This window comes from Scomber scombrus, chromosome 5 (assembly GCF_963691925.1).
Source record: "Scomber scombrus chromosome 5, fScoSco1.1, whole genome shotgun sequence".
NCBI lineage: Eukaryota > Metazoa > Chordata > Actinopteri > Scombriformes > Scombridae > Scomber > Scomber scombrus.
Window position 1 is genome coordinate 17,532,028 of NC_084974.1, and position 27,886 is coordinate 17,559,913.

Genomic DNA, 27,886 nt, shown 5'->3' on the forward strand with positions numbered 1-27,886 from the left:
GATTTATCTCAATCACCTTCAAAGAAACGTGGACCATTCCCAAGTTTAGGTGATAGAAAATGAGACGTGATTAAAAACATGAGATAGGTATGACTGCACATAAAGTTTTACACCACAAGGACTCTGGAGTGCTTCTTCACTGATAAGAGAGCAGGCAAAGAGAAAAGGAAGCTGATGAATCTGTGAATTAAACTTGCAATGAAAGAAGAGAAAACACTTTTTAATTACTTCTTCAGCAGCTGTTGTGTATTTGTGAAATCAAAATTTATCAAGGATCAATCTATTTTTCCATCGTTTTAAATAACTGTATAAATGACAGGTTTATTCATTCATTCAATGCTAATTAATATTAATTGGATGATCCAATTTAATTCCTGTTTACAGTTTTTTTTTTATGCTTATCAGTCAGTTAATTAATTGCTTGATAACTATTTCCAAAGCTCTCTGGTTCCTCCATTACCTCAGAGCTTTACAGTAGATCCAATATCAGATGTTGTTCACCACTGAACTTATAGCCAGAGCAGATGGGGGTTGAGTGCCTTGCTCAAGGGTATTTAGAGAATCAACAGCAGTCGTTAAAAAAAAAAAAAGTGTGGGAAAAGCTTTTAAATGTTTTCATTTGAGTTGTCAGTCTAGTATGAAGCCTTCTCCAACTTTAATTTCAATACTGATGAATGAATTCAGCATTGTAGCAAATATGTGATCTCTGAGTACTCTGACAAAACAGACGATCACCTCTGTCACCCCTCCACCCCGCCTTCAGTCCAAGGCCACGCTCAGTGGAGGAGCAGATTGAGTGGGAGCCAGTGTATGTAATCTCTTCTGTTTAATTAGAGTGAGCGTGGTGGGCAGCTAAAGCAAACCACATTACCCACCATCTGGTGGGGAGCAGCTCTGCTCTTACCCACACTCGCTATCATTAGCCTGTACAAGACAAGACACAAACACATACATGACAGCTATTTATTCATCCTGCCACTTTCAATACAGACACAACTGTATACCGGTTAGTGGCTGTGATGAGGGGCATACTCATGTTCAGACCTGTCTCAAATATTGTGTCTTGTAATTACTGAAAGCAGCACACTGACATGTTCTAATTAAAGTAGCTGTCAAAGATTTATAACAACTCTGTAAAAGCCACAGGTGCTTTTCTGTGACCTTTCACGTGTTTTCATCCACTCTGGCCTCCAATAATAACTACAACTTGTTCCATATGATAAAGGAGGTAAATGTCTATATGTCAAGTAGCAAGTAAACATAATATTTTATACTTCAAACTTATGTGTGAATGTGGGATTGCTAAATATTTACAGAAAATGAATTCCGATAATATTTTGTCTTCACTGCAAGGTTATTCTCACCAAATGCTAAAATGAAAGTCTTCAAGTCGGCCACCAGAGGGCAGTATGCGACCACAGTTGACATCCAGCCCAGATTGCAGGCATGGCTCGTGCACAGAGGATTTACTGCTCTACAGAAGGCAGAGCTCAACTGGCAGCCAGCAGATCAGCACAGTCATTGGAGCACAGATGAGAGGAGGCCTGGTGTGTATGAGAGAGTGTGTGTTGTGATAGAGGGGGCATAGATCAGTGGGTTCTGCCCTCACCCTCTGCTGCATCATGACCTGGACAGATTTCAATGTGCTTCACTTCTTCAAAACATGACTGTGTTATGACACTGCACACAAGCAGGGCCAACAGCCTCTGCCATGCTCTGGCAAAGTTAAAAAGGTCCAATCAGTCATTTGTTTCTAACTCAATAATTTGATGTATAATCATAGTGAAGAAATCAAACTAAGCATTTTACCATCAGGTATGCAGCTGGAGTTTTAATTAATTAATATCTTAAACGTGTGTGGTGGGGTTCTTGATCCTAACAACAGGACATCCTTCTTTTATGATATCACATATTTCTGTATAGGCTAGTGTCACTTAAATCTGTAATATTTTCATTTTGCAAATTTATGTTCTGAAAATCCAACAGAAATATTTGAATGAAAAATAAACATTTTGTATTTCATTGCTTTGTTTACAAATATAACTGCAGCAGGAAATATTTATAACTTCAATTCATTTCTTGTAAATTGTCTACATTATCAAAACACCTGTCAATAAACTGGGAATTATAACTTCCAACTTTTATTTACATTTTGATGTTGGGGCGAGCTTTTTATTTACATTATAGTGATTTCCTTCCTCTGGATGTACTTCTGCAGTTGCCAAATAACACACAAATACAATACATTAACAAATTGGTGTGGGGCTGTGTTACTATAATATATTTATAGTTGCACCAATCAATACACTACCAGCAACCAACCTCCATCAACCTGAGATGTAACATTGCAGGCTGCGATTTAGAGTGCAAGAAAACTAGTTAGCAAGCAGGCAGCAAAGTGGGAAAAGATGGAAAAAAGTAATGAATAAATGGTTGAAATGTCCTTCTTCTGCCACTCAAACACGATCAAACCAACTCATGAAAACCATGAAAATGGTGTGTGGTAGACATGCACATCCCAGAACAAAACTTAAACCAGGTGCCAAGACCAAAAGAAACAAAAGTGCAAAAGGATCAAAAGTATCAAAGAAAGAAGAAAGTCTGCCTACTGTATCTCCCTTTTCAAATACAGGTTTAATGGAATAACCAGGTAAGCGATGTTTCGAGCTACATGCTCCTCCTCTTCAGACCAAGCATAAACATTGTCAGTTCCAGGACCCCTCAGTCTTGTATGAACAGATTGTTTGTGTAATTAAGAGTTTCTTGTTTTATGGGGGTTCTTCAGATAAAAAACATTGAGAACCACTACATTTGGATGGTCCACTCCACTCTGCTCTTTCTGGATCTGTGGGCAGTCCAGCCTTTAATGGCTATCTCTGCTGGAAAACTGCGGCCAACAGCATCACTGGCAAAACTCTCATATCCCTCACATCAGTGAGTCCGTTTTAAATGCCTTGGTGGGCTGGACTTTGGCAAAAAACTATCAAGGCAAAACCGCCAAGCTCTAAAAGAAGCTTCCCTCTTCTCTGTTGTTAGAACCTACAGTGGGATTTATGCGCGGGGACCGAGAGACCGCATCTGATGTTTGGACACTGAAAGAGGCACACATAGTTATGGCTGAGATAAGAGTGGAGCTGATGATCAAATCTCTCTACACCAAACGGGGAGAGTGCTTCCCCCTCAGAGCAGAGAGACATAGATGCAGCTCCAAACTGGGCAGCAGCCAGTCTCCTCACAGTGAAGCCTCAGACTGTGGTACATGAATAAATCAATGAATGTAGCTCACACTGGGGAGTCTGTGATCCCCCCCGACCCCCTCCCATGCAAGGTGACAGACTGATATTGTAGTGGTCACGTTGGGGGGGATTTACTGATGAGATTTACATTTCTGATCAAAAGATCAACATGAGGCACAAGTGTGGTCATTTATTGATTAATGAGCAGAAGCCCCAAATTACATTCTCAAATGTGTAACTCTGTCTGATCAACAGTACAAAACCCAAATATATTCACTTTATAATGACATACAACAGAGAAAAGAAACAAATCCCCACATTTGAGCTGGAAACAGAGAACATCTGTCATTTTTGCTTGAATAATTTTGTAAACGCTTGCTTGATTATCAAAGTGTAGTTGGTTCATTTTCTGTTGATCAGCTAATTGATTAATCTACAAATTGTTTCGGTGCTAAATACAATAAAACACACTTAAAAAGCCCCCATACTGCAGCATCTAAAATGACCACGATGAATCAATACCTCTCTAAATACTGAACCTTCATGAAGGTTTGATTTATAGTCTGTTGAATTAGATTGCATTCATTAAAACCACTGTAGATGTACCTGATAAGCTGGCAACCGGTTGTAAAATGCCTCTTATTCATGAACACTTCCTTTCAACTGAGGACCAGATTAAGTGGAGATGGTATTAAAAATCATGAAGCACCATGTTGCTTCACAATGTTGTTTTGTTCATTTTGTCAAAAAAAGGAAACAAAACAAAGAAAACAAGAGAAAATTGTTGTGAAACTAACTTGGTTCATTGTTTATATGATAACTTATGCCACGAAAACAAATATGCATCCAAGACACATGAGGAATAAATCATTTTGTGGAATAACTGATCAGATACTAATGTCACCAGAAGAGGGAGACATCAAATCCCTGTGAGAATTACCAAACAAGCAGCTATGTTCTTCAATGAGTAAAATCCTTCTCCTCATCTACAAAGCCTTTGATGGTGAGTCACCATCATATTTTAAAGAACTCATAGCACCCTATTACCCCACTACAACACTGCGCTCCCTGTACACAGGCTTACTTGTGGTTCCTACAGTCTGTAAAAGTAGAACGGGAGGCAGAGCCTTCAGCTATCAGGCTCCTCTCCTGTAAGACCTTTTTCTAGTTTGGGTTTGGAGGACAGGTAAACGTAGAGAGGGGACTCTACGTTTAAGAGCAGGCTTAAAACTTTCCTTTTTGATAAAGTTTATAGTTGGGTAGACCCAGGCTTAGACTAGCTCCTAGTTATGCTACAAGGCCTAGACTGCCGGGGGGACTTCCCAGGAGGCACTGAGCTCCTCTCTCCTCCTTTCCATCTCCATCTGTACGCATTCATGTTCCATTAATGCATGTTACTGACTCAGCATCTTCTCTCTCTTGTAGTTTTGTGCTTTCTCGTCTCTCTCCTCTCTCCCCCTGGTGCTTTCTGCAGATATTTCTGCAGTCTAGACCTGCTCTTTATGAAAAGTGCCCTAAGATAACTTATATTATGATTTGGCGCTCTATAAATGAAATTGACTTGACTTGACTTTGCCCCTGCAGCACAACAATTCAGCACAAAGCTAATATTATCAAACATTATTAACCTCAGTACTCCGGTGATATGAATTTCGGCTGTTTCCCCATCGCATGCAAATTACACCACTGCTGTAATGCTCATTCCTCTGTGTTTGATTTCTAAATAATTCCATATGACACCTGTTAGATGAGCCAAATAGATCTCCGGCCATTTCTTGGATTTGGATTTGGCTTTGGCGGTCAGATGAGGAGGAATTTTTCTTCCTGGCAGTTGTTCCCTTCACCTGGACTCCTAATTAATCCCACACCACACATATGGGAGATACTTAAATAAGAATCAAATTAGTTATTCTTTTTCAATAAAATCTCAATGTTTCTTCTGAGAAGTGAAGTGACGACAAGCTTTGATCTCCTATCTCTGAGTTCAAGCTTTCTTCCCACTGTTTTCAAATCCCACTCTTCATTGTCTGAGTTGTCAGTTATTCTCACTATTTTAAGAGTAACTCATTCATTTCTGAACTACTCAGGTCACCAATGCATCTGTACTAACTGCGGGGGGGGGGGATATTTGAAATACAGAAATAATGTTTTGACAGAAACAGTGTGTGTGCTGGCTGAAAAAGTGAAGGGAGAAGAGAAAGTCTCATCTGTCAGCGGGCAGATAGAGCAGACTTCATTTTGTTCTTGAGTGTTGAGAGACGATAGCTTTGGATTCCAAATGACAGGCATTGACATGATATGAGACTTTTCAACAATTTGCAATAATGACCTTTTCTCAGCACCTACAAACTGTCAGGTAATAACGAGTCTTGGGTGAAAACGGACAATCTTTTGGCACAGGTAAAAAGTGTTACCTAGCAACACCCGGTGTCCTCTCAATAGTCAGCTTGGAGGTATCTCTGGAGATGCTCCCCCCCTACAAAGACCTGGTTCAGCTTGCTTCCACAGGCCCCATGACCCCCCTGGACAAACAACAGCCTCATTCTCTGCACCGCTGCTGACCTCATTGTCTCTTTGTGAAGGGAAAATCCAGAGTTGCATTCTGTTAAATGGTGCACCAACTGTGAGCGGGACAGACCTCTCTACCTCAGGCACAGGCCTACAGATGAGCCCGGACACCGCTGCCTTTTCCTCAGCACAGCACACAAGGAAAACATGGTAAGAGACGAGACCACTAAATATTCTCTACACCTTGCTCCATCTGTCTGCTGTATGCACCTCTTAGAAAAACACTTGTCTCACATTGTCACCTTCACTTGCACCCTCACAATCTACAGAAACAGATGCTGTTTACACATGTAGTGCTGGCAGTTATCACAATAGTTTCCCTTCATGTATAATATTTTTATACCCCATGTGCACTTTTATGATCTAATTCTGTAAAGCTGTACTACATTTCTACTTTGCTTTTGCACTAATGCTAATTCCAGTGGTTAAAATGACATGTTTAGCTACACTTAAGTGCTACAATAATACAAGAGAGCAGATGGTATGGCTTTTATTTAGATGGATTTTGTACTGTAATTGTATTATACCAAGTCTGCATCTTCTGTCTATAGAGAGGTTTGTTATAATTAACATAATACTCTCAATATGTTGCTTATGGAAACAGCTGCTCTTTGAGAGAGTTTGCCTAACAAACACACTTTCAGTCCAGAATGATAAAACATTTCTGAGAAGTGGTAACAGGCAACATATCAAACAAGATGCAACACATACATGCTGAGGTTTCAGCTCGCTAATTATGCCTCATTCACGTTGGTGATGTGACACATCTGTATACACCTACAGCTCTGACAGCTCCATACATCTGGACTGGTCAGTGACAGCTAATATCCAGTATTACAGTGCTTCTAATTAAATCCAACAGAGCCTGACAAGCGCTCTGTTGTTGAGGAGCAGATGCTCAGCAGGTAGCTTTTATCCCAAGTAAGCAAACTTGCCAAAACTTCATCAGTAAGAACAAGGAGTGAATGAGGTCTGACATGCCCGTTGTAATTCTTACAGAGTCTTGATGGAGACACTTTATCAGTGATTGAGAACCCGGCGGCTGTCAGTCAATCTTTTCACTCAGAGAAAACAGCAGGAGTTGAAGAGGCCAAGGGAGTGCAGAGCTGGTTAAAAGGGATTCATTCTACGACTCACAGTAAGCTTGAGTGATGATGAGTGGCATTAAACCTCTGACTACAACAACAATCTTGCTTTATTACTGCAAAAATGCTGCAGAAACATAATACCCTAACAATAAAGATGATATCCTCAAAACCCTTTACTTTAAGCGCCTCAATTTAGCATTTATAGGCAGTATTTAAACATTTACTAAATGGTTTATTGCACTATTATGGAGTTGTAAGCAGATAATGAATGACAATATGGTAACACACAGGCGTAATATTATGAAATATGTCTTCATAGGAGATTTAAATAATACATTATTAATAAACACTTAACATGTCCTTATATATGCTTAAAATCACATTGTGTTATTTAAAAACATATTAAATGTTTATATACTGCTTATAGAGACTAAATATGGGAGATTAGTAGATCCAGTGTTGCCAATCAAACCGTCTGCAGTGATAAGAAGTACAGCAACACTGTTTCAACTGTTAAAAGTATTGTGCATGTGTAGGATATAGCTTATTACTTACTCCTCTCTGCTGTTTGTCAATGTACTATATATGTAAGAGTTGACATTTAATAATTGTACTGAGCTCATATCTGAGATCAGACAACATTAATTCCAGTTTTTGTCATTGATTTAGCTCACAGGTTGGTGAGGCTCCTGGCAGCATTGTGTGCGGTTGGACTCCTGGGAGGCTTAGCTGTAGGTGTCTGGTTTCTAGGTGAGTCATTGTGTCTGAGAAAGAATGACTAAACCGACTGGAAACCGATGTGCAAAGTTACAACTAGTCTGACTTCTGTGCATTTTCAGGTCAGTTCTGCTCTACACAGAGTCTGACTGATACTGACGATTGAGGCTGATTGAGAGTTTAAAAACTATATTTGCAGATGAAAGGCACATGAATATATTCTTGATTATCTCAATTAGTTTCTAAAAGAAGTCTGAGGAGGACTGTTTTACAGTTAATAAAAATGTATCAGTGATCTGACTGATACTGTTTCTAAATGATCTCAAACTTAACTTCACTAATCATCATGAATGTCATTTGTGGTACTGCAATTTCTGGTGATACAGATATATCTGCAATAAGCCAATATCTGCTAACATATTGGTATTTAAGTATTGAAATTAGTTTTAATATTTAATGATACATTATACCCATTTGTACTTCAGTGAAATCTTTATTGGGTGCAAAATAATTCATAACTTTTCATTCAACATCACCAAAGCTTTGTGCATGTGCCTTCAAAAATGAAGATCCTGCTCATCAAAATATTTTTAAGGACCACATCAAAATGGATACTTCGTACAGGCAGCACTGCACACCAAATGTTGGGATATCTTGTCCTTTGCTGTATTGATGCTGCATTGATTTTGAGCATTCTTGTTTTAATCTCACATGCCCCCAAATTTCGCTGACGTATACTAATAAATTGCTGCAGTACCCTCAGAGGAAATGGGCAAAAAACAAATACATAAATCATGTTGAGCTTTTCTTTTTTTCCTAAACAACAGCACTGCCAGCTATGAAAATATTTCATTACTTTCCTCTTCTGCATCATAATATTTTATTGCTCTACCAGACAGCGTTTGCCTGTTCTGTGTACTAATTCTGGAAATATTAACCGTGAACGTGTTTTTGCTGCTGATTGACCGCCTCATTAACTACAGTTTGTCTTTACCACATTTAGTCAAACTGCTACTGAGGCCTTCCTCCTCTCAGAGTCCAGTGGGACTTGGAGACGCTAAGGAGACGTCCTTCTGCAATGTGACAGAGGAGATTTCTATCTCTGACCCCAGGAAAGGTCTGTGTTACCTCTCGTCTTTGGTGTTTATTGGAGGCAGGCTTTATTTCATTGTTTCATGAATTAACAAGCAGAGAAGGATTGTGTGGTTGCTCATTGTTATGCAATTCATCACATCGGGTCATAGTTCACCTCTGAAGTGATTTTGAGTTCACCAGTCGCAGAATTATCATTCGACAGCTGCTTCCTGTTGCCTTTTGCTCACTCTTGAGAGATGCCCATTGAGTGACATGAAAACATCACACATAATGATCTGTTTGTACCAACTACATTAGCATAGATACTCGTCGTTTTTCCTAATCATTTCCCACTCTTAGAAGAGGCTCGTTCATTACTGTTTGACTGAGAGCTTGACTCTGGAGGGATTTTCAATCAATCAGGTTCAGTGTTTTACAGAATCAGCCCGGAGAACTCCCTCCTGGAGATCCAGCTGGGGAAGCTGCCCACCTGGCTGCCGGTGTGCTACGAGAGGTGGAACTCTTCACTGGGAACACTGGTCTGCAGACAGCTGGGATATCTGAGGTGTGTCTGCACTCCTTACAGGATCACACATACCACCTCCCTGTTGCACTAGCTTCTAACATAGATTGAAACTCATGGGCCCACTTACTAACTTACAGTATAATATTAGCCTTCTCTGCCAAGGTTGATTGCTTGGCGTATTTACAATCTGCTAATACCTCATTTACAATCTTGCTTCACACGTTATGAGTCTGAATTATCTTAATACTCACTCCCAGCCATTCTGCATATTTTTCTCCTTACAGACTGACCGAGCATAAAGGAGTGAATCTAACTGATATTGGGCCAAACTATACTGATGGCTTCATACAAATTACCTCAGAACACAAGAGCAATCTGGAAAATATGTGGCAGTTCAGGTAAAGCAATTTGTCTGAGGACATCATATTCATAATGATGCAGAGGAAACTGTGGCTACTAACACATTAATTATGCATCATTAGTTACCCGATTTATTTTCATTTAGGGGGAGCTGTATCACAGGGAAGGTTATCGCTTTGCAATGTTTTGGTAAGCAAATTAAACTTCACTTTATGTTTGTCCTTGCACCTAACACCAAATCCTGTAGTTTCTAGATCATTCTTGAGAAAAAGCTTGTTTTCAATAGCAGAGAGTGAATGACAGCACTTTTCCGCTGCACTTTATGACCAGTTCAATTCTTTTTTGATGAATGGATCTCTGTGTAGAGTGTGGGACAAGAGCGAAGCTGCCCAGGATAATCGGGGGAGTGGAGGCCACGCTGGGCAGGTGGCCATGGCAGGTCAGCCTCTACTACAGCAACCGCCACACCTGTGGAGGCTCCATCATCACCAGTCAATGGGTCATCACAGCTGCCCATTGTGTGCACAAGTAAGACTGCTGACCTTCTCAGCACTAAAGGTCAGAGGTTACAGACTTCACATAGGAGAATAATCAGTCATTAACAGCTGCACCACACAGGACAGATGACAATTCTCTGTGATCCTGTCCCCTCTTTCTTTTCTTCAAATGTCAGCTACAGGCTACCTCAGGTATCTAGCTGGGTGGTCTACGCTGGCATTGTGACACGTAGCTCTGCTAAAATGGCTCAGCACACGGGATACGCTGTGGAGAAGATCATCTACAACAAGAACTACAACCACAGGAGCCACGACAGCGATATAGCCCTGATGAAACTGCGGACTCCGCTGAATTTCTCAGGTCAGTCTGGAAGCCTCCTTGAAAACTCTGCAAACAAAGCACTCTAAAACAGAGAAATCCCCAAATGTATGACCTCAATTTAGCACTTTACTTTCTTGTACTGACGCTTTTAAGCAAACAAGCCCCAAACAGAGCACCACAAGAGTATTATCCTCCTTCTTGTATATGCATAGAAATATTTTTTATAAGTATGAGCAATCATTCCCAGGACTGGGCAGCACCAGTTATTTATAAATCCCTCACTATTATCTATAATATATATAATAATATCCTTCACTACACTACTATCTGTGTGTAAAGTCATCCCTAAATGTTTAGTTTTTTAGTTTACTAAACTTAAATGGGTTGCATCATTTTAGGAATGTGGTAGGAATGCAAAAGCAATCTACTGTATGTAAACAGGAAATCACTAGAGCATCAAAAGCAGTATTTTCCCAAGATAACAGTTTTTGGGGCCAAACTAAATATCAAAATGAACTGCCAGACCTTATAGGAATAACCAGTCTAATAACCAGACAGTTATTAGTAAAATGGTTTTCAATTTGAAATATGTTGTGTTATTTTTGTAAATGATAGTATACAACTGTCACTGACATGATTTTGATCTACTGACCTGTCACATGTCAACCATATTCCACCTAACCTCTTACAATATTAAAATCAGCTACAGTACTCATGGCAGCTGACAGGTGTAAATATTTAGTAACAAGTCATCTCTATGAGCTAGTTTGTGTGATGCACTGTGTTTTAATTAAGTCATCTGTAAATTGGCAAAAAGTTAGGTTGTAACAAGGCTACATTTAAACTTGCTAACAGAAGCTGGCTCCAGGTCTGTCGTGAGTAGGAATTTCTGCTGCAACAATGAACAATAATATGTAATTGACACTTTCTATCAAACGTATGCAAACATGATGCTGCCGATGTTGCACCATAACAGCAATGGTACAATCCCACTCTGAAACCACAACATCGAAGGGCACAAATTCTGTACACAGCATTGAAATGCACACTTGCAACATAAACAGTCAGTCAACAGTCAGTTAGTTGTGAATCTATCACAAGACAAACTAAAACAGAAAAAAATAACTTAGTACTGTATGTCTATGTCTCCCTTTTCCCCCTTTAACTAGACACAATTCGGCCTGTGTGTTTGCCTCAGTACGACTATGATCTTCCAGGAGGTACACAGTGCTGGATCTCTGGATGGGGATACACACAGCCTGATGGAGGTAAGACTCTACTGCACTGCTCTAAAACAAATTAACATCGGCTGCCAGTCTCATTCACACATCATGACAGCGTGTACCAAGAGTATTTACTGAGCAGCCCTTACATGTGTGATTTCTATCTCAGTTCACTCACCTGATACCTTGAAAGAGGCACCGGTTCCCATAATAAGCTCAAAGAAGTGTAACAGCTCCTGCATGTACAATGGAGAGATCACGCCGCGGATGCTTTGTGCAGGATACACAGAAGGAAAAGTGGATGCATGTCAGGTCAGATTCTTGTTTTGAACAGCACCTTGTATCGACGTTTTAAAGATTGATCCTACCTTCTGTGAGCTGTTTACTGTGAAACATTGCCATAATGAAAGCTGGGTCAGTGTGTCACCTTCATCATCTATATTTACCTCTCCAGGGAGACAGTGGGGGTCCTCTGGTTTGCCAGGATGACAACATATGGAGGCTAGTGGGGGTCGTCAGCTGGGGGACAGGCTGCGCTGAGCCCAACCATCCAGGGGTATACACCAAAGTGGCTGAATTCTTGGGCTGGATCTATGAAATGATTGAGGTACACACACTTTTACTCAGATACCGCACCTATGTACAATTTTAAGTTACTTCTTTAAGTATTTACTGTTGATGCTACTTAATACTTCTACTCGACTACATTTCAGAAGGAACTATTGTGCTTTTTAGGCCAATACATCCACCCAACAGCTAGATTCTTGATATTTTGCAGATCAAGATACATACTAAACATATGTTCACCTAATAAAATGTAATGCAATGTTAACCAAACAGTATATAAAGTATATAAAATGAGCTCCTCCTCAATCAGCAACAACATTACAATTTATCAACATATAATAATATATCTTATGATATAAAATAACACTCTGACAGGGGCCATTTTGCAACCTAATGAATACTTTAAAGTTTATATTTGACTGATAATGCATTTCTACTATGCAAGTAAAATGTGCAATTACTTGTCATTTTATTTTAAAATTGAGATATTGCCTCTTTTAATTAACTGAAACATAACAATATTTTTTTTTGTCAAAAATGTCAGAGAGCCTTAATTAATTTCATAGCCCACCATTATCAGTAAGGAATTAACAAGTAAGGAATTGGAAACCGAATAATGTAATATAATTGGACTTGTTCAGTGATTGTTAATCATTTTGATTTCTCTTTGCAGAATTACTGACGAAGGATCATGAAGCACCACAAGCAGAGGATGCTACTTATTACATAAACATAAAAATAACTTTTAAATACTAAAATAGTCAATATTTTTACTCTAAATGTCCGTTATATCATGTATACACAAAGGGAGGCTGGAGACATCAAAACGCATTTTTACGTTGTATTTTTCATGTATCAAATATAAATTATGGCTCTTATAACACTTTGTCCAGTGTCATTATGGAGTTGTAGATCTTCTTTTTTTTCTTCTTTTTCTTCACTGACATTAAAAAAAACAGAATGATCAAATACAGAATGTGAAAATATGAATCTTTCAGTTTGCAGAAGTAAATAAAAACATACAAAATGAGCTAGGGGGAGTTACAAGTCCTATAAAGATTTTCCACATGAATCAATGTATTGTTGGACCCTTAACACCAGGAAGTTAGGCTTTATACCTGTAAATTTGCTTTGAATATGAAATGTAGTCTTTTTTAAGTAATATACAGCTAGAAATTCAATTTAGAGTTACCTTCTATTATTTCAAACAGATAAAGTTTACTAAATCATAAAAAAGTTTCATCAATACTATAATAACTATGTTGATAAAGATACACATGCAGTTCTCATCCTCACCGCTAGGAGGCGTATGCGTGACGTTTCCATTCACCTAGTTTCCATAGCAACTGACAACATTAGCAAAGCAGCGTTAGTTCTAACTTTAATTTAGAAGGAATTCACTAGTTTGTCTTATTTTCAGTGCTATTGCTTTACAAACATTAATATGCTAGCGTCTCTTTAAACAGCAACACTGTTGACAGGCTCGCTCTCTAACTTCAACTCACAAACTTTATTATTTTTCTTGATATTTGGCGTTCTTGTCAGGCAGCTAAGTAGCCAAGATAGTGTTGGATTTAACAGTCATCTTAAGATGTCCTTCACTGGCAGTACAGGGGATGTTTTACAGCAGGTCAATCAGTTTGTGTCCATGCTGGACGATCTTTGTGAGAATGAGCCAGAAGCCTACCACACGTTCATTGAGAAACAGATGAAGGAAGGAGCTGAATATAGTGCACCGCCTGAGCTCCACTCCTGTCTGTGCACTGACGTACTGGTACGTATAGTCACTCTTAACTTTGTTAACTGTTAACTAGTTCAACTCACTGAAGCTACACATGCCTGCATGCACAGTTCCAGGGCACAGGTGTGTCTCATGAATGAAGGCCCCGTTCTGTTTAGGTGCACGACAGGTGTTACACCAAATTCTGTTACCCAACAAGTCAGAGACCCAAAGTGGAATATCATTTAAACTGATGCTGCAAGCAATTAATCCTCTAGCATCATGTAATCTGATTTCTGATTTCAGCATCCAAAATAAAAAAAATCAATCAATATGGACCCGCCACATTTAGTAGCACCACAGTGTTTAAGTTCAGAATCAGAATCTGGAGTAACACCAGGACCTCATAAGCACAAAACCAAATGCAGTATTGTTGACATATACATATGTCAACAATACAGACATATGTCCATCATAAGGAAGGTTTATGATATTTTTATGCCATTTATTTCTTAAACAGTTACTTAAATGATAGAGTGATTACCAAAACTGTTACAATTGATTTTCTGTCATCTGAGTTTCACCACATATGGTAAAGTTTTCACACCTGTATCTCTAGCTATTGTACCTTTATCCGTTTATACTGTAAAAGTGATTTTTGTTTTGACATTTTTACATCTGTTTCCTCAACAGGAACCACAGAAAGGGTTGCTTTACATTAACATATGCAGCTGGAAACGAGTGCCTGCATGTCAGGATCCCAGCAAGCCTTTACCTGTGTGTGCAGGAAAACTGGAAACAGACACAGATAAAGGTCAGGGTAAAACACAAAGCTGCCCGTATCACAAACTACAGAAATGCCCTTTGTGTGACACAATATTGAAATAAGTTGGTGTTTTGCAGGCTGGTACGCTGTGTTGGATGTGGCATTAAACGCCTCAGTGCTGCAGGAAAGTAAGAGAGACAAAACAGAGATGAACCAGCTTTATCTGCTGGCACTGAGCCTTGCCCAGCAGCAGCATGGGTTCAGGTTATCGCACCAGTACACCGTGATCAGCCATAGCCCAAAAAGTAGCCTGGATGACTTATACCGCCGCCTTGGGTTTCAGCAGAGGCCTAACACAGCCAAACAACCAGAAACAGGTAGAGTAAAAAGCCAATACCCTGATAAACTGCTAAGTCCTTTTTATTTTAGCTACTTTTCTTTGCTGCTGCAGGTGTATCATCTTTCACCGTCTACCAGATTTTTTAATAATCCATAATGTTCCTTTTCACAGTCTGTCAAACGTCAGCTGCCCTCCTGCAGCAGATCTCCTCTCTACGCTCAGAGAAACAAGACAAAGACCCGGCAGCACAAATTTTCTCTCGACCTGCGGAGCACAAAAAGAAGGGTTTGATCCAGGTCATTTCCACTACATTTGAGCAGCCTCAGAAGCCAGAGTTCCAGCTGGAGGTGAAGACTGATACAGCGGGAGTTCCTCGCATCGTGGAGCTGACAATAGAGCTGCCAAAGGTTAGCTCCATGTCAGAGTGCCAGCTGAGAATTTCCAAGGTTAGCAGATACACACTCTATTGAACAGAAAAGAGTTTATAATGAATGTCCAATGTGTGTCTGTTCATTGTTGGAAGTCATAAAAAATACTATTGTGAGTGTTATAATGTGTTAAATGTATTTTTCTACACAGGACGATGTCTTATTGGAAGTGGAGGATGTCTACTTTTTGCTTTTGGAGTTCCCAAATACTGTAAATGAAGACAGTGCAGCCGCCATATTTAACAAGAAGAAACGAAAACTTACTTTAAAAGTGGATATTTTATGACATTTCATCTGATTTGCAGAAAGCCAATTAAACTGTAGCTCAGCCCCCCAGCTATGATCAGGCTAATGACACTTCTGTTACTATCCAAACACACTATAGACGTGCACATCCAGTAAACTTCAAACAGGCACTGCACCAAAGAAACAATGTAACAAAGAAAGATGAAGGTCAGCACACTGTAGCTCCCTTAGATGCAGTTTATTGAAACATCCAGCAGTGATATATTGAGCTACATGCTTTTCTTCAGATGGACCTTGATCTTTCTTTGTGACACTTCTGCTACTAAAAATACCTTCAAGTAAATAACGAAAACAAACTACAATTCTTCAATCTTAAATCTGAGACCTTGTGAACACATGGAGGAACTCGTGCTCTTCCTGTATAACAATAAACAAGCTCCTCTGTGAACTGGTCCATTTCCAAAACCTGAATGTTATTCTGAAATGAATTTGTCACAGTGTCTCTTTGTGCTGTTGGTTGATCTACAACAGCACATTTAATTCTTAATGCAAAACATAATAAATAATAATAATAATTGACTTTAATGGCAATCAGTGGGCTTTGGTTATTAATGTGTGGGTGTATGAGTGGAGGTGTAATGGCTTGGAGCTGGTGTACTATGTCGTTACCATGTGCCTGTGGAATAATTGACAACAAAATGATTCATGCAATACTTCATGTTTATTAAAACATCAAAATTGATGCAGAACAACAAACATCACTATTTGGCAATCTGGAACTTGTGAAAAATGTCAGTAAACACTTTTTTTATTTTTAAGGTTTGCATACAATGCATTTATTACAGATTTTTTAGAGCACATCTTATAATGGATTATTTATTGTGAATCACCTTTAACTTTCTTTTTCAAGTATCACATTACTGACCATTATTTCCAAGTCCCACATATTAAATTAAGAGTTGCAAACAATGCCTAATATGCATTCCTTCAAAAAAGTGATACCAGTGTCAAGTCAAATTCTTTATGAAACATTCACATTTTTTTAAATATTGAAATTGTATTATAGCCATTGGTCCCAGTTGATTATATTATAAGTATTCTTTATTGTGGAGTCACAAGTATTTTCAGTGGGCGCAGTTGAGGTTTGTAGTGGTGATCTCTGGTTTTTCAGATTCTACCTCCTCTCTCCGTGGTCCTCCTCCACCCACGCTACAATCTTTCCTTCCCAGCCAGGAACGACTGCACCATCCTTGAAAACCTGCACAGCAACATCCAGCATTTACATATCCAAGAAAGACTCAGATCTATAATGTACAAAGGTCCGGATGGGAGCTAAAAATGACTACTCAGTATTATCAAACTCTCTAGGACGGAGATCAGTACACCTGCAGTGTTTTGAAGTAGAGAGCAGGCAGAGCTATTATTAGCATATTATATTCTATAACTGCCTATTTATATTTCCCCCTCATGAAGCTGATGTGAAAAGAAGCAGGGGCTATAATTTTACACGCCTACCTCCTCTTTCACTGTGCCAAACTCTGGGTCGAGGGCCTTGAAGTGGTATCTAAAACTGCCTTGTCTGTCCACAGCAGCCTTGAAGTCTCGCAGTGTCACCTCACCCAGCCTATAAGAGCACACAGTCAGTCATGTGCAGATTTACTCACACATACACCCACACAGACATTAGGTTTTTCTAGGATAAACATTTACCCAGCAAAGCCACTGAAGCATTTATAGCTCTGGTCATGCATGAATCCAACCATGCGCTCTCAGTGTGCAGCTCTAACTCAAACAACAATTTGCTTAAAAATCATGCATGCTACAGTGAGGGAACAAATACATACACTGTTTTATATATCCAACATGTAGTGTTTTTATTTTCACCTTTTTGGGATGTTAATAAGAAACGGAGTAAGTGAGCGATCAGTGAAGTAGAGCACTTTAGTGTAGACGGCGGTATCCAACCCCGGGCTGCTGTGAGAGTGTGCCATTTCTGGAAATGATTATGAAAATAGCAAACACAGTTTTTCACAAGAGTCGAAAATGGCTCTAGATTCACAGCCAATAATGACCCTCTTACATAGCAGTGTAACTTAACAGCACAATTTGATTTAGCAGGCAGACTTGAGATGGTGCAGAGGATGACAAATCCTAAACAAAACAGGGATTTTGTCTGTCTCACTTGAGCTTGGTGGCCAGGAGTCACGGTCTGTCGAGTTGGCTCTGCGCCCTGGTGATCTAAATTCCTCCTAGAAGAAGAACCAATTCCTCATGATAAACAATTGAGAGTGTCATTTGTTGTTGACTCATCATTTATCAGGTGACAGATGTGTTGCTACTTTTTAAATGTACTCTGACATGATTCGTGTGTTTTTGTGTGCTTATTTACCCCTTTGTCCTGTCTGCGTTGGGTGTCAAAAGTGTGTAAGCGGTCCATGAGACTGGACACACCCTGCTCCAGAGTGTCCAGGGTGTGATGTTGGGGGTCGTGGCCAGAAAAACTGTCCCTCAAACTACGCAGGGCCTCCCTGACCAGCTGCAGCTCTTCTCCCTATGACACAGCATCAGGATGATCATACAGTTCATATCAAGCTAATAAGTATGGAAGCCTATTTCCGCCAATAAAAGAGGGAGCAAAAAAGTTATACATGATAAAATAAAAATACTTATGGTGAGCCTAAAGAATTATAGAAGAAGAAAGATACTGAAATAGAATTGTGACACACCAAGTCAAAAATCTGAAATACTGATTTTATTGTTTTGTATCTTATGCATCTTATTCCCTAAGTATTTTGACTTGTACTTTAAATTTAATACTTTTGATTCATGTTTTTACAAAGTATTCAGATTTTCCCCTCTATTATTCATCCTATCAAAAGGGGCAAGATGGCTTTGAAAACAGCTAAAAATGATCAAAGACAAAAAAAGGAGCAAAGTACTGAATTATGAATTCTAGTAAGTCACAATTATGATTAATATTTTATTATTTCAATTTAGTGTTTTATGAATTTGTTCTAGTATCTTATAATTTTGACTTAAGCTCTCATGATTTTGACTTAGAAATCAGACATTTTATTTATCACATAATTTTAACTTATTACAATTTTCGTTTGACCTAGTATAACTTTAACTTTGTTCATCAAAATGTTCATAAATTATCTCATAATTCTGACTTAGCAGCTCATACTGTAATATTGAGTATTTTGTTTCATTATGCATCCCCCTCCCGGTCTACTTTTTATTATTTTCTTGGCAGAAATAAGCTTCTGTTCATCAAACATTAAAATCAACACATTAAACAGCAAATTATTGTATTATTGCAAAAGCGGGACATAAAAAGGGTATGTCTACATACTGGAGCACTGTGCTGGAATGCTGGAGGAGATGTTGAAGTCACTGAGTTACTGTAACCACTGCTTTCACTCCTGAATGACTGTCAAATGGACAACAGTACATGTAAATATGCACACAAAGCTGGAAGAATCAATCTCATGTTTTAAAAGATAAGCCTGGTAATAACCTATAATTTTCTTATTATACACAAGTGACATGAAAAGATAAATATATTGATTCTTTTAAAAAGTATTGCCTGTGTAGCCATGGCCTTGTAAAGCTTATTCCCCTCTGCTATTAAGTTTCATTGTTGTCCAAAACCCATTAAAAACACATCAATGCTCAGTTGCACTGGGTGACATGTTCTTTTATCACCATGAATATGGAGGCTGTAGTTTATTGATCCCACATACACAATCCTGCTGCTATAAATACTAAGGCACCAAACGTGTATTTTTATGTGTCTAAAAATAGTCCCCTACTTAATTACTATATATTTTTTCACATCCTGTATTTACAGATTTATTTTCTCAGTAAGCCTGGGGCTGAGAGTCACAGACAGGCTGGGGAAGTCAAACAGTATTGAGAGAGGAACAAACACATTGTTAGTTTTGATATTTTCTTGTGATTTGTTGACAATAACAAAAAAATATCATCAGCCCTATGCATTAATATGTTATATAGACAAGTTTTGGATTGATTTTATTTAAATTGTGTCATCATTTATTTTACCTTACATTACTGGAACTGGCGTGACCTGTTTTATTCCTGTCCAGTTAGTGTTTTTGTTGCCTCAAAGTTTCCCTTTTGATTACAATTTGTTGATTTTAATTTGCTGCCTTATGTGAAGCACTTTGTAACTGAGTGCCCTATGGATATAGTCTTATTTAATTATAATATACGATATACATTCAAACATATATTATAGAAATACTTAAATCATATCCTCATTCATACCCGTCCAAAGCTGACTTCATGTGCTTTGTGCTGAGCTTCATCAAGCTTTTGTTGCTGCTGCTGCAGTATTCTGTCCTTCCTCCCAAGTTGCTGCTATTGTGACAAGAAGGATGGATGATATGAATCTGCATATGCATGCATGTATCTGAAGAAAGCACTGAGGTGTAAATAATAAAAGACAATACCTCATATTCACTGAGTAATTTGTTCCGTTCACTCAACTTCTGTTTGAGCTCTACCTGCAAACAGATAAATCAGCGTGATATATATGACTGTTGTATTGCTCTCGTATAAACTGCAACCGTGGGTCAAGCAGGTCAAATATTTTATCATGTCAAACGGAAATCATCACTTGTCTCACATTTTCCCCTTCCAGCTGATCTTTGGCCATGTTGTTCCTCAGTAGTTCCTGCTTTAGCTGCAGCACGGCATCCTCCTGCACTGCCAGGCGTTGCTGCAGAGCATCCTAATGAGAAAAAGGGGAGATCAAAGCCACGTCCAGAGAAGACCTGAATACAGATACACTGCAACTAGAGCCCAACCGAGATATATATATATATATATATATATATATATATACTGTATATACTATGTATATATATATATATATATATATATATATATATATATATATATATATATATATATATATATATATATATATATATATATATATATACTGTATACTGTATATATATCCCACATACACAGTCCTACTGCTATAAATTATTTGATTATATGCAAGGCCAGTACCCACAAAAGCATGTGTCCTCAGACAATATATTATCATTTGATATGAAACTGTGAAGAAATTATTTAAAATGTATAATATATATAACAGATGAAAGAGTAAATTGAAAAAAGCATTAAAAACTAAAATCTGTTCATTTTCAATTATTTACTTTAATTTTGTGGTTGCCAAAAATGTGTCCCAAGTTTTGGCAACACTGTCAAATATTTAAAACATAAACAATAAAATCAGGCAACTATGGTCAGTTATATTCCTGAGGACACCCTTTCCATTCTGAACATCTGATAAATGAAATCAGGTCAAACAAGGTCCTGTAAGTTTGTTATTATTTCAATAAGAGAGAGGTTAAGACCATCTGTATCAGACCAAATAAATAGGAATAATTAGCTTTTTATTGTGTCTGACTATGTTGACAAAAAGTGATGACAGGAAAAACTAGAACAAATTAGAAAGTCAGTAGGTTGCACCGAAAGATTACTTCATTGCTATGGAATTAGTTCTATAAATATATAAGTATATATTTCTTAATATTTTTTTTTTTTTCAATTTTATCCAAATCCTCAAGAATCAGTGACATATAACATTATTGGCTGATATCAGAATTATTTTACTCCCTATGATCAGTATCAGCATCGGCCCCAAAAATCCAGTTATGAGCCGGGCTCTAACTGCAACCACCTGCCTTATTGACAACATACATCCACTCTTAACTTTATTATCTTTGTAAAGAAATTAAAATATATACAGAATATTGTGCATGATACAAAGTGCAGAATCATCAGTTTGGGATGGCACAGAAGTGGAATATTGAATTATATCCTTTAATCCATGTTAATTTACACTCAAAGGACACATTTAGAGTAAGAGGTTTACCTTGATGGCCTGAATGTGGCGTGCCTCCTGTTTGTGTCTCAGGAGTTCCCTCTAAGAGCGGCACAAATGAAGAGAGACATTAGAGAAAGGGACCCTTCGGTTGTATTGCAGCTCATCTATTTAAAAACCTAATTACATTTACTTACTGTACCTTGAGATCAAGGGCTTCCTCCATGCTTTGGTCCAGGCGACTGCGGATTAGAACCTTCAAAGGGAGAGGGTATGAGCAGCGTAATTAGAGAATGGAAAAATGTCAGTACGCAAAGGAGGAAGCGGGCCTGCATGACAGCGGGCTAGCAGATCAGAGAGATTCATTTGTGCTCTACAATAGCCACTCTCAAGATGAGTGATAGCTGTAAACATCATCACAACAGAAGGGCTGGCACTGACACTTCACACAGAGTGGCGAACAACTGTTGTTTTCTTGAGTTAGCAGAGAGAGGGCACTGTACCAGCTGCTGTTCAGCGTTAGCCCGGTTATCTCCGAAGCTCACTGATCCATCCTGGTCCTCTTCAGGGAGGGAGCCATTGAGCAGTAAAGTCTGAAGATAAACAGATATAGATACACACACTTAGTCATATTTAAACATACATGGCAGAGAAGCCAGACTTCATTCTGTATTTGTATTTGTAAATACAGCAGTTTTGTATTTTCATACTTGGGTACACAACATTCGTCCCATTTTAGTTGATCAGGCCAGTGAATATGACTAAACTGAACTGAATCAAATTGAAAAACCTGTAGGAGTACACACACACACACACACACACATACACACACATACACACATTTCTTCCTCTCACCTACCCTAACACATACATAATACAGTATGAGCAGAAAACTAAAAAAAACTAATCATCAGTAAATAATTCAAAAATTAAATATGTGACTAACTAATCCATATCCCAGAAAGTCAAACAGATAGAACTCATCAGCTTAACAAAAATACTGTAATGTGTTTGGACATATTTAGTGCATAACAGACAGTGTGTACTGGGCAGGAACGATTAATTGTGTATGTCACATCACACATCTATGTTAAGTACCAGACAGTGTGTGCACCACTAGCATGACTAAATAACCATGAACACAAGAGATGACTCCATAACTGTCAATATTTTGTCTTTTTATATTACTTGAAAACAAGGACAATGTCTCAGTTACTGTGGAATGGAAATAATTATTAGATCACGTTTCGGTTTATCCAACCTACATCAGCTCTCTTTCTTAAGTGTGTCATTACCAGTTACCTGAAGGCGGAACACCATCCTCCTGGCTTCCTGCATTTCCCTCTCCAGCTGATCCTGGTGGGCATCCAGCTGCTCCGCCCAGGACTTCTCTTCCTCTTGCACATCATGCCCGAGGGAGGGACACAATCCACAGAGAGATACCTCCTCTGAGGTGGAGAGAGAGACAGGGGAGATGAGGCATGAGCAGTTTTTGAGAGGGATTAATTGCATATAATCTTGCTGTAAAAAAGTTGATGTGCAGCCAACCAACCTGTGACAGATTTCTTCTCTGTCAGCTCAGATTTGTCATCCTCAGACTGATCATGGACTGTTTCTTCTTTAAGGATGTCACTGGACTGTGTGATAACATACTCCTCTTTGGGGGAGTGAGCAGGACTGGCTGAGCTGAGACTGAAACAGATGGTAGGCACAGGATGGAATGGGTGTGTTTGCATCTTCTGCCAAATGAACGGCAGTAAATAAACCTTGCTACATAAAATGGACATATAGACTGTAAACTCCCCAAGGAGTACAAACACGTGAATTAATCCCATGGAGAGGCTAAGTATTTTAAACCTTATCCATTTTTAAAGACATAATGCCCATAGGACTGCGGTGCATCACAGGCTACTTTACTAGTAAAATATCATCAAAGAGCTGCCATAGAGAAAGATTTAAACCTGTTCCAGAAAGGAACAAGAATGTATGCAACTCTGTCATTCTCACACAGGAAATTCTTTACATAGTTTGCTTCCCCTCCGGCCATAATTTCAAGACATAATGCTCCTTCGCTTTCTGAATGACTGGTTTTCTTGCAGTTTGTAACAATATGTGTTTTGTGTGATCGCAGGGCATCTTCTGCAGCCCGAGGTTCATCTTCACTCTGCTGTATTTGCAGAAATAGGATATAGCTATTCTGACCTGTGACCTATGGCATTATGCATGGTCCTTTAGCAGGGGATTCCTTCTTTTTCCCTCTTTGTCTATATGGGGGAAAAAAGCCTGAGTCTGAGGAAACAGACTCTATTTTAGGGAAGGAATATAAAGAATCATAATTCATCATCCTGCTCCTTGGGCTAAAAAACTAAGATGGGAAAAAATAAACTGTGGACTTAACTGTGGGATAAAACAGTGTTGACCAAAGTGACCAAAGAATGTCCCAAGGGATTGCATTAGCACAGTCAAGCATGCCCCCCCCCCCCCCCCCCCCCCCCCCCTTACATAAGCAGTAAGATTTAGATGGTAGCCGATGAGATTTTCTGCTTATCTAATTGTGTTACTCAGCACAAGCTAATATCACAACCGACACTATGATCACGCAGAGGAAATGTCAGTGAATCACAAAAGTCAACAGGAAATATCATTTGGGCACTGTGGGAATCTGTACCACATTTCAGCAGTAGTTTATGAGATATTTCTGGACCAAAGTGGTAGAATGGACAACAGTCATCCATATAGCTGCCGCTAGCAGGTTTAAAAAAGTAGAAAATATATAATTAAAATTTTAATTTAAAGGGAGTTTAATTACATTAAAATGATCTGACTACATTCACCACACTAAGAAACTTCAGATAGATATTTCCTTCCAGCCTCTCAGAGAGCGTAGTTGCACCAGGTCACATAAAAAAACATGAACTTGAGCGTCTTATCAGATGCTAGTGTGATTACCCCAAAGTGTTTCTCCAAACGGTATCAAAACAGCTGCTTCCAACTAATCTTGTCATTGCAGATGATGACATTATCAAGATACCTTCAATCGTTGTCTCAGGGTGCAACAGTTCAATAAACTCCCACAAAATATTTTTGGATGCTCACTGTTGATTTGTTGCACCAGAAGTACACATACATACATACGTTTGGACCATAAACCAAAGATTAAGGCCTGGGATTTGTACGAGATGAACTCCAGTGCAAAAGATTAACATAATCTACTGTAATGTAACTTTGTACATTTACTCCACTAAATACTACTTACCACTAAATAAGTACTAAGTAGGAAAAAATACTATACTTTTTACTCCACTACATTTATCTGACAGTTTACTTGATACTTTGCAGATTAATCTTACATTAAAAAAACATATAATTTTATAAAATGTGATACACTGTTAAAGATCAAACCAATATTTTTGGGTTGTGACCCCTTAAAAATACATTCAAAGGTTGTTTGATTGAAAAATGTGTTTGAGGCTTGAAGGGTTTAAAATAAAAAGCAAAAGAGCAAAGAATGGGGAAAAAAAGTTAAACATAAAAATAAAATATTTTATAAATTTGTGCACATCATTTTGTTTTCATTATTTTCCTTTTTGTGTAAATCTTTTGTAAGTGGCATTTAAACATGATTTTATAGGGTTGGGGTTACAAGTTGATAGATCAGAGCAGCCCAGTGCTCCATGCTTGTCTATGAAGTCAAGAAGTCATATTTGCATACTGACAGAGCTTTGGAGCTTTCCATCTAAAAGCTAATACTCTCTTGTCAGCCGTTAGCCCAGCTAGCCACAGATGTCTCTGCTTAACACAGAGTTCCAAGTTGGAGCTGTCATGAAGTAACATGACTTCTGGCAAGAGAGGAATTGCTTTGGACAATATGCTTGATAGCATCTCTGAAACCCTCTTTCACAACTCTATAACCCCTGCTCACTCACACGCCATTTGAAAAAATGTACCCATTGCATTTTGAGTGAAGAGGGTGGAGTTTGATGGTAAAGCTTTCATTTTATGCAGTGTGCAGGGGGTGAAATATGTTATGTGTATGAAAATAAAATGATATGGTTGAGGTTCCTGGAAGATAGTTGTGTATTCTGCCAGACTAGTTTCCAATTTAGGTTGGAGCTGGAGAGGTGTATGAACTGTATGAAACAGATGTGTGGAGAGAGGTATGTTCCAAGGCACACCTTAAGTACACATGACTGTGAGGAATTGGAGATAGAAAAAGATGTGCCAGGTATTGTAGATTGAAATGTTTCTGGATGTCTTGAAGGCCTGCAGAAGCATAAATGTCACAGAGAGTGTGCACCTCTTTACTGCTCCATTGAATGAATGAAATTGGTTAGCTTCCCAGTTGGAGGTTATTGTCGTGAAAAATGGGAGAGTGAAGATGCCAGTTAGACATAATTATGCAGTGCTTTTCGGCAAGATTCCAGGTGGAGATTACTTCAGTAATAATTGAGCGAACTTTCTTTCTTGATTGTTTTAGTGAAATGTTGGAGTAGATCAGATCTGGTAACCTGTCAGACTGCACCATGTTCTCATCTATTGGCCTCCAATACACATTACAAGCAGGATTTAACCATTTGAAGACAGGGCAAACTACAAATGACCGATGATATTAGTGGAAGTTAGGTACACCATATCCCCCTTTGCCTTCTTGTCTTTGGAGAATTGACAGTTTAAGTCTGGGTTTTTATTCCCCTGTACAAACCTACAGAAGTTGAAAGATTGTGTTTTTTCCAGTGGTCTGTAGGTGGTGGTAAAGGTATCATTAAGCTAAGAAAGTTGTTTGGAGCACATTCATTTGAATAATAGAGATGCGAGAGTAAAACAATAACAGGAGAGTTTTCCTTTCTTGTAAATCTGCTTCTACATCTGTCATAAGTTCATCGGACTTGTTTTTACAATGTTTACAATTGAAGGGTAGATAGACACTTCTTAGTATTTGATGTTCTGAATCACAGTGATAACCTGATAAAAAACAGTTTGAGCTTCATGAATTAGAGAATTCAGGTATGGTTCAAATTAAGAGGCTAGCACTTTGGCATATAGCTTTATATCGGTATTCAGTAATGAGAGTGGCCCATAATTTAATTAATTTTAAATATATAGTGGTTGTGTTATTGTTTATAGAGACTGAACTCTTTGAAATAGCAGAGATAATCATATCCAGCAAGAGAGGTCCTATCTGTGGTCAGAAGGTTAAGTAAAATTCTGGAGGTAAACCGGTTAAGCCTGGTGACTTTCTTTTATTCATTGACAGAAGAGCTTTATGGAGCTTGGATAAAGATAAAGGGGCACTGAGATCAAAAAAGCTAGAGCAGGATTGGGTGTCATAACTTACCTCTGATGTATATAGAAAGGCGTACAAAGCACCCAAGTTATTATTGATTTTTACTGGGTCTGTAAACCAGTTTTTATTATTTTCCATCCAATCTCTCAACCTCTCAGATTTATTTTGTGACCCTTTGGAGAGGCCTGACCCGAGGTTGGGAACCACTAGACTAAACTGTAAATAAAATAGTTAAAATTAACTCCACCTCAACCAGCCACAACACTAAAAAGCTACTTACACACAAAGTCATCGGTATGAGTAATCTAATAATGTAATGTATAATAATCTATCAACCACAGCAACCATTTCCTGCAGAATGAGTACATTTTTAAATTATGTTTTTACATTGTGGTATTGGTACTTTAACTTAAATGTCGGATCTTATTAGTATGTACTTATTTCACCACTATTTATCATCATAGAAAGTCTATACTTTCAACTAGAAGTAACCTTTTAATTAGTGTTTAATTTAAAGCAGTTAGTTAAATATAGTGGCCTGTAACTGCTTTGTCTGTCAAATAGGCTACCAAATCTAGGAAAAGGTGTTTTTTTATACAGTATGTTCACAACCTTATCTAACTGCAGAAAAAACACATCGGTATTCAAATAAAATGTAAAATCTTTGTCCGAATCATGAAATGGAAGAGCTGGTAATGGAAGTGAGACAATGGTTGCTAGGCAATAGCAGCTCTGCTCACACAGACACAGACACAGGGACACACCCACACCTACTGCACTGTAAACACTGAACAATAAACTGCACAGTTTGGCTATGAAAGGCATGTTGTTATGGAGAAATGCATTTGATTGAGACATCATATGCAGATAAAGATGATATAGATTCCTGCTGGGCTGAATTGACTGTAGGCCCATATTGTATCTCTGCCACAGCTGCACACATGCATTGTTGACTAAAACAGCCACCTGGGTTGATGTAATGTTCAAATAATAATAATAATAAAACAGATCTTACCATTTCATCTGTTTGGCTCCCATGCTGGTGCTTACAGGCTTAACCT

The 27,886-nt window shown here is 38.4% G+C and overlaps 3 protein-coding genes across 3 annotated transcripts; 2 read left to right on the forward strand and 1 right to left on the reverse strand.

Moving 5' to 3' along the window:
• Nucleotides 1-1,375: 1,375 nt before the first annotated feature.
• On the forward strand, nt 1,376-12,860 carry tmprss5 (transmembrane serine protease 5). The gene is made up of 16 exons (XM_062419864.1): nt 1,376-1,547; nt 3,037-3,255; nt 4,231-4,387; nt 5,819-5,954; nt 6,804-6,942; nt 7,562-7,642; nt 8,613-8,726; nt 9,113-9,248; nt 9,494-9,607; nt 9,715-9,758; nt 9,935-10,097; nt 10,243-10,427; nt 11,558-11,656; nt 11,781-11,923; nt 12,066-12,218; nt 12,852-12,860. The coding sequence occupies exons 1-16, from the start codon at nt 1,376-1,378 to the stop codon at nt 12,858-12,860; spliced, it is 2,064 nt and encodes a 687-aa protein (XP_062275848.1).
• Nucleotides 12,861-13,769: 909 nt separating this feature from the next.
• pih1d2 (PIH1 domain containing 2) lies at nt 13,770-15,718 on the forward strand. The gene is made up of 5 exons (XM_062419670.1): nt 13,770-13,952; nt 14,592-14,718; nt 14,802-15,041; nt 15,176-15,450; nt 15,584-15,718. The coding sequence occupies exons 1-5, from the start codon at nt 13,770-13,772 to the stop codon at nt 15,716-15,718; spliced, it is 960 nt and encodes a 319-aa protein (XP_062275654.1).
• Nucleotides 15,719-16,538: 820 nt separating this feature from the next.
• Nucleotides 16,539-27,863, reverse strand: dixdc1a (DIX domain containing 1a). Its single transcript, XM_062419436.1, has 15 exons — nt 27,841-27,863; nt 23,094-23,233; nt 22,844-22,989; nt 22,045-22,134; nt 21,744-21,797; nt 21,593-21,643; nt 20,330-20,434; nt 20,154-20,207; nt 19,969-20,061; nt 19,034-19,111; nt 18,068-18,229; nt 17,861-17,927; nt 17,563-17,671; nt 17,194-17,302; nt 16,539-16,936 (listed from the first exon to the last, which is right to left on the reverse strand). Exons 1-15 carry the CDS (start codon nt 27,861-27,863, stop codon nt 16,853-16,855), a joined length of 1,365 nt encoding a protein of 454 aa, XP_062275420.1. The 3' UTR covers nt 16,539-16,852.
• Between the last annotated feature and the right edge of the window lie 23 nt (nt 27,864-27,886).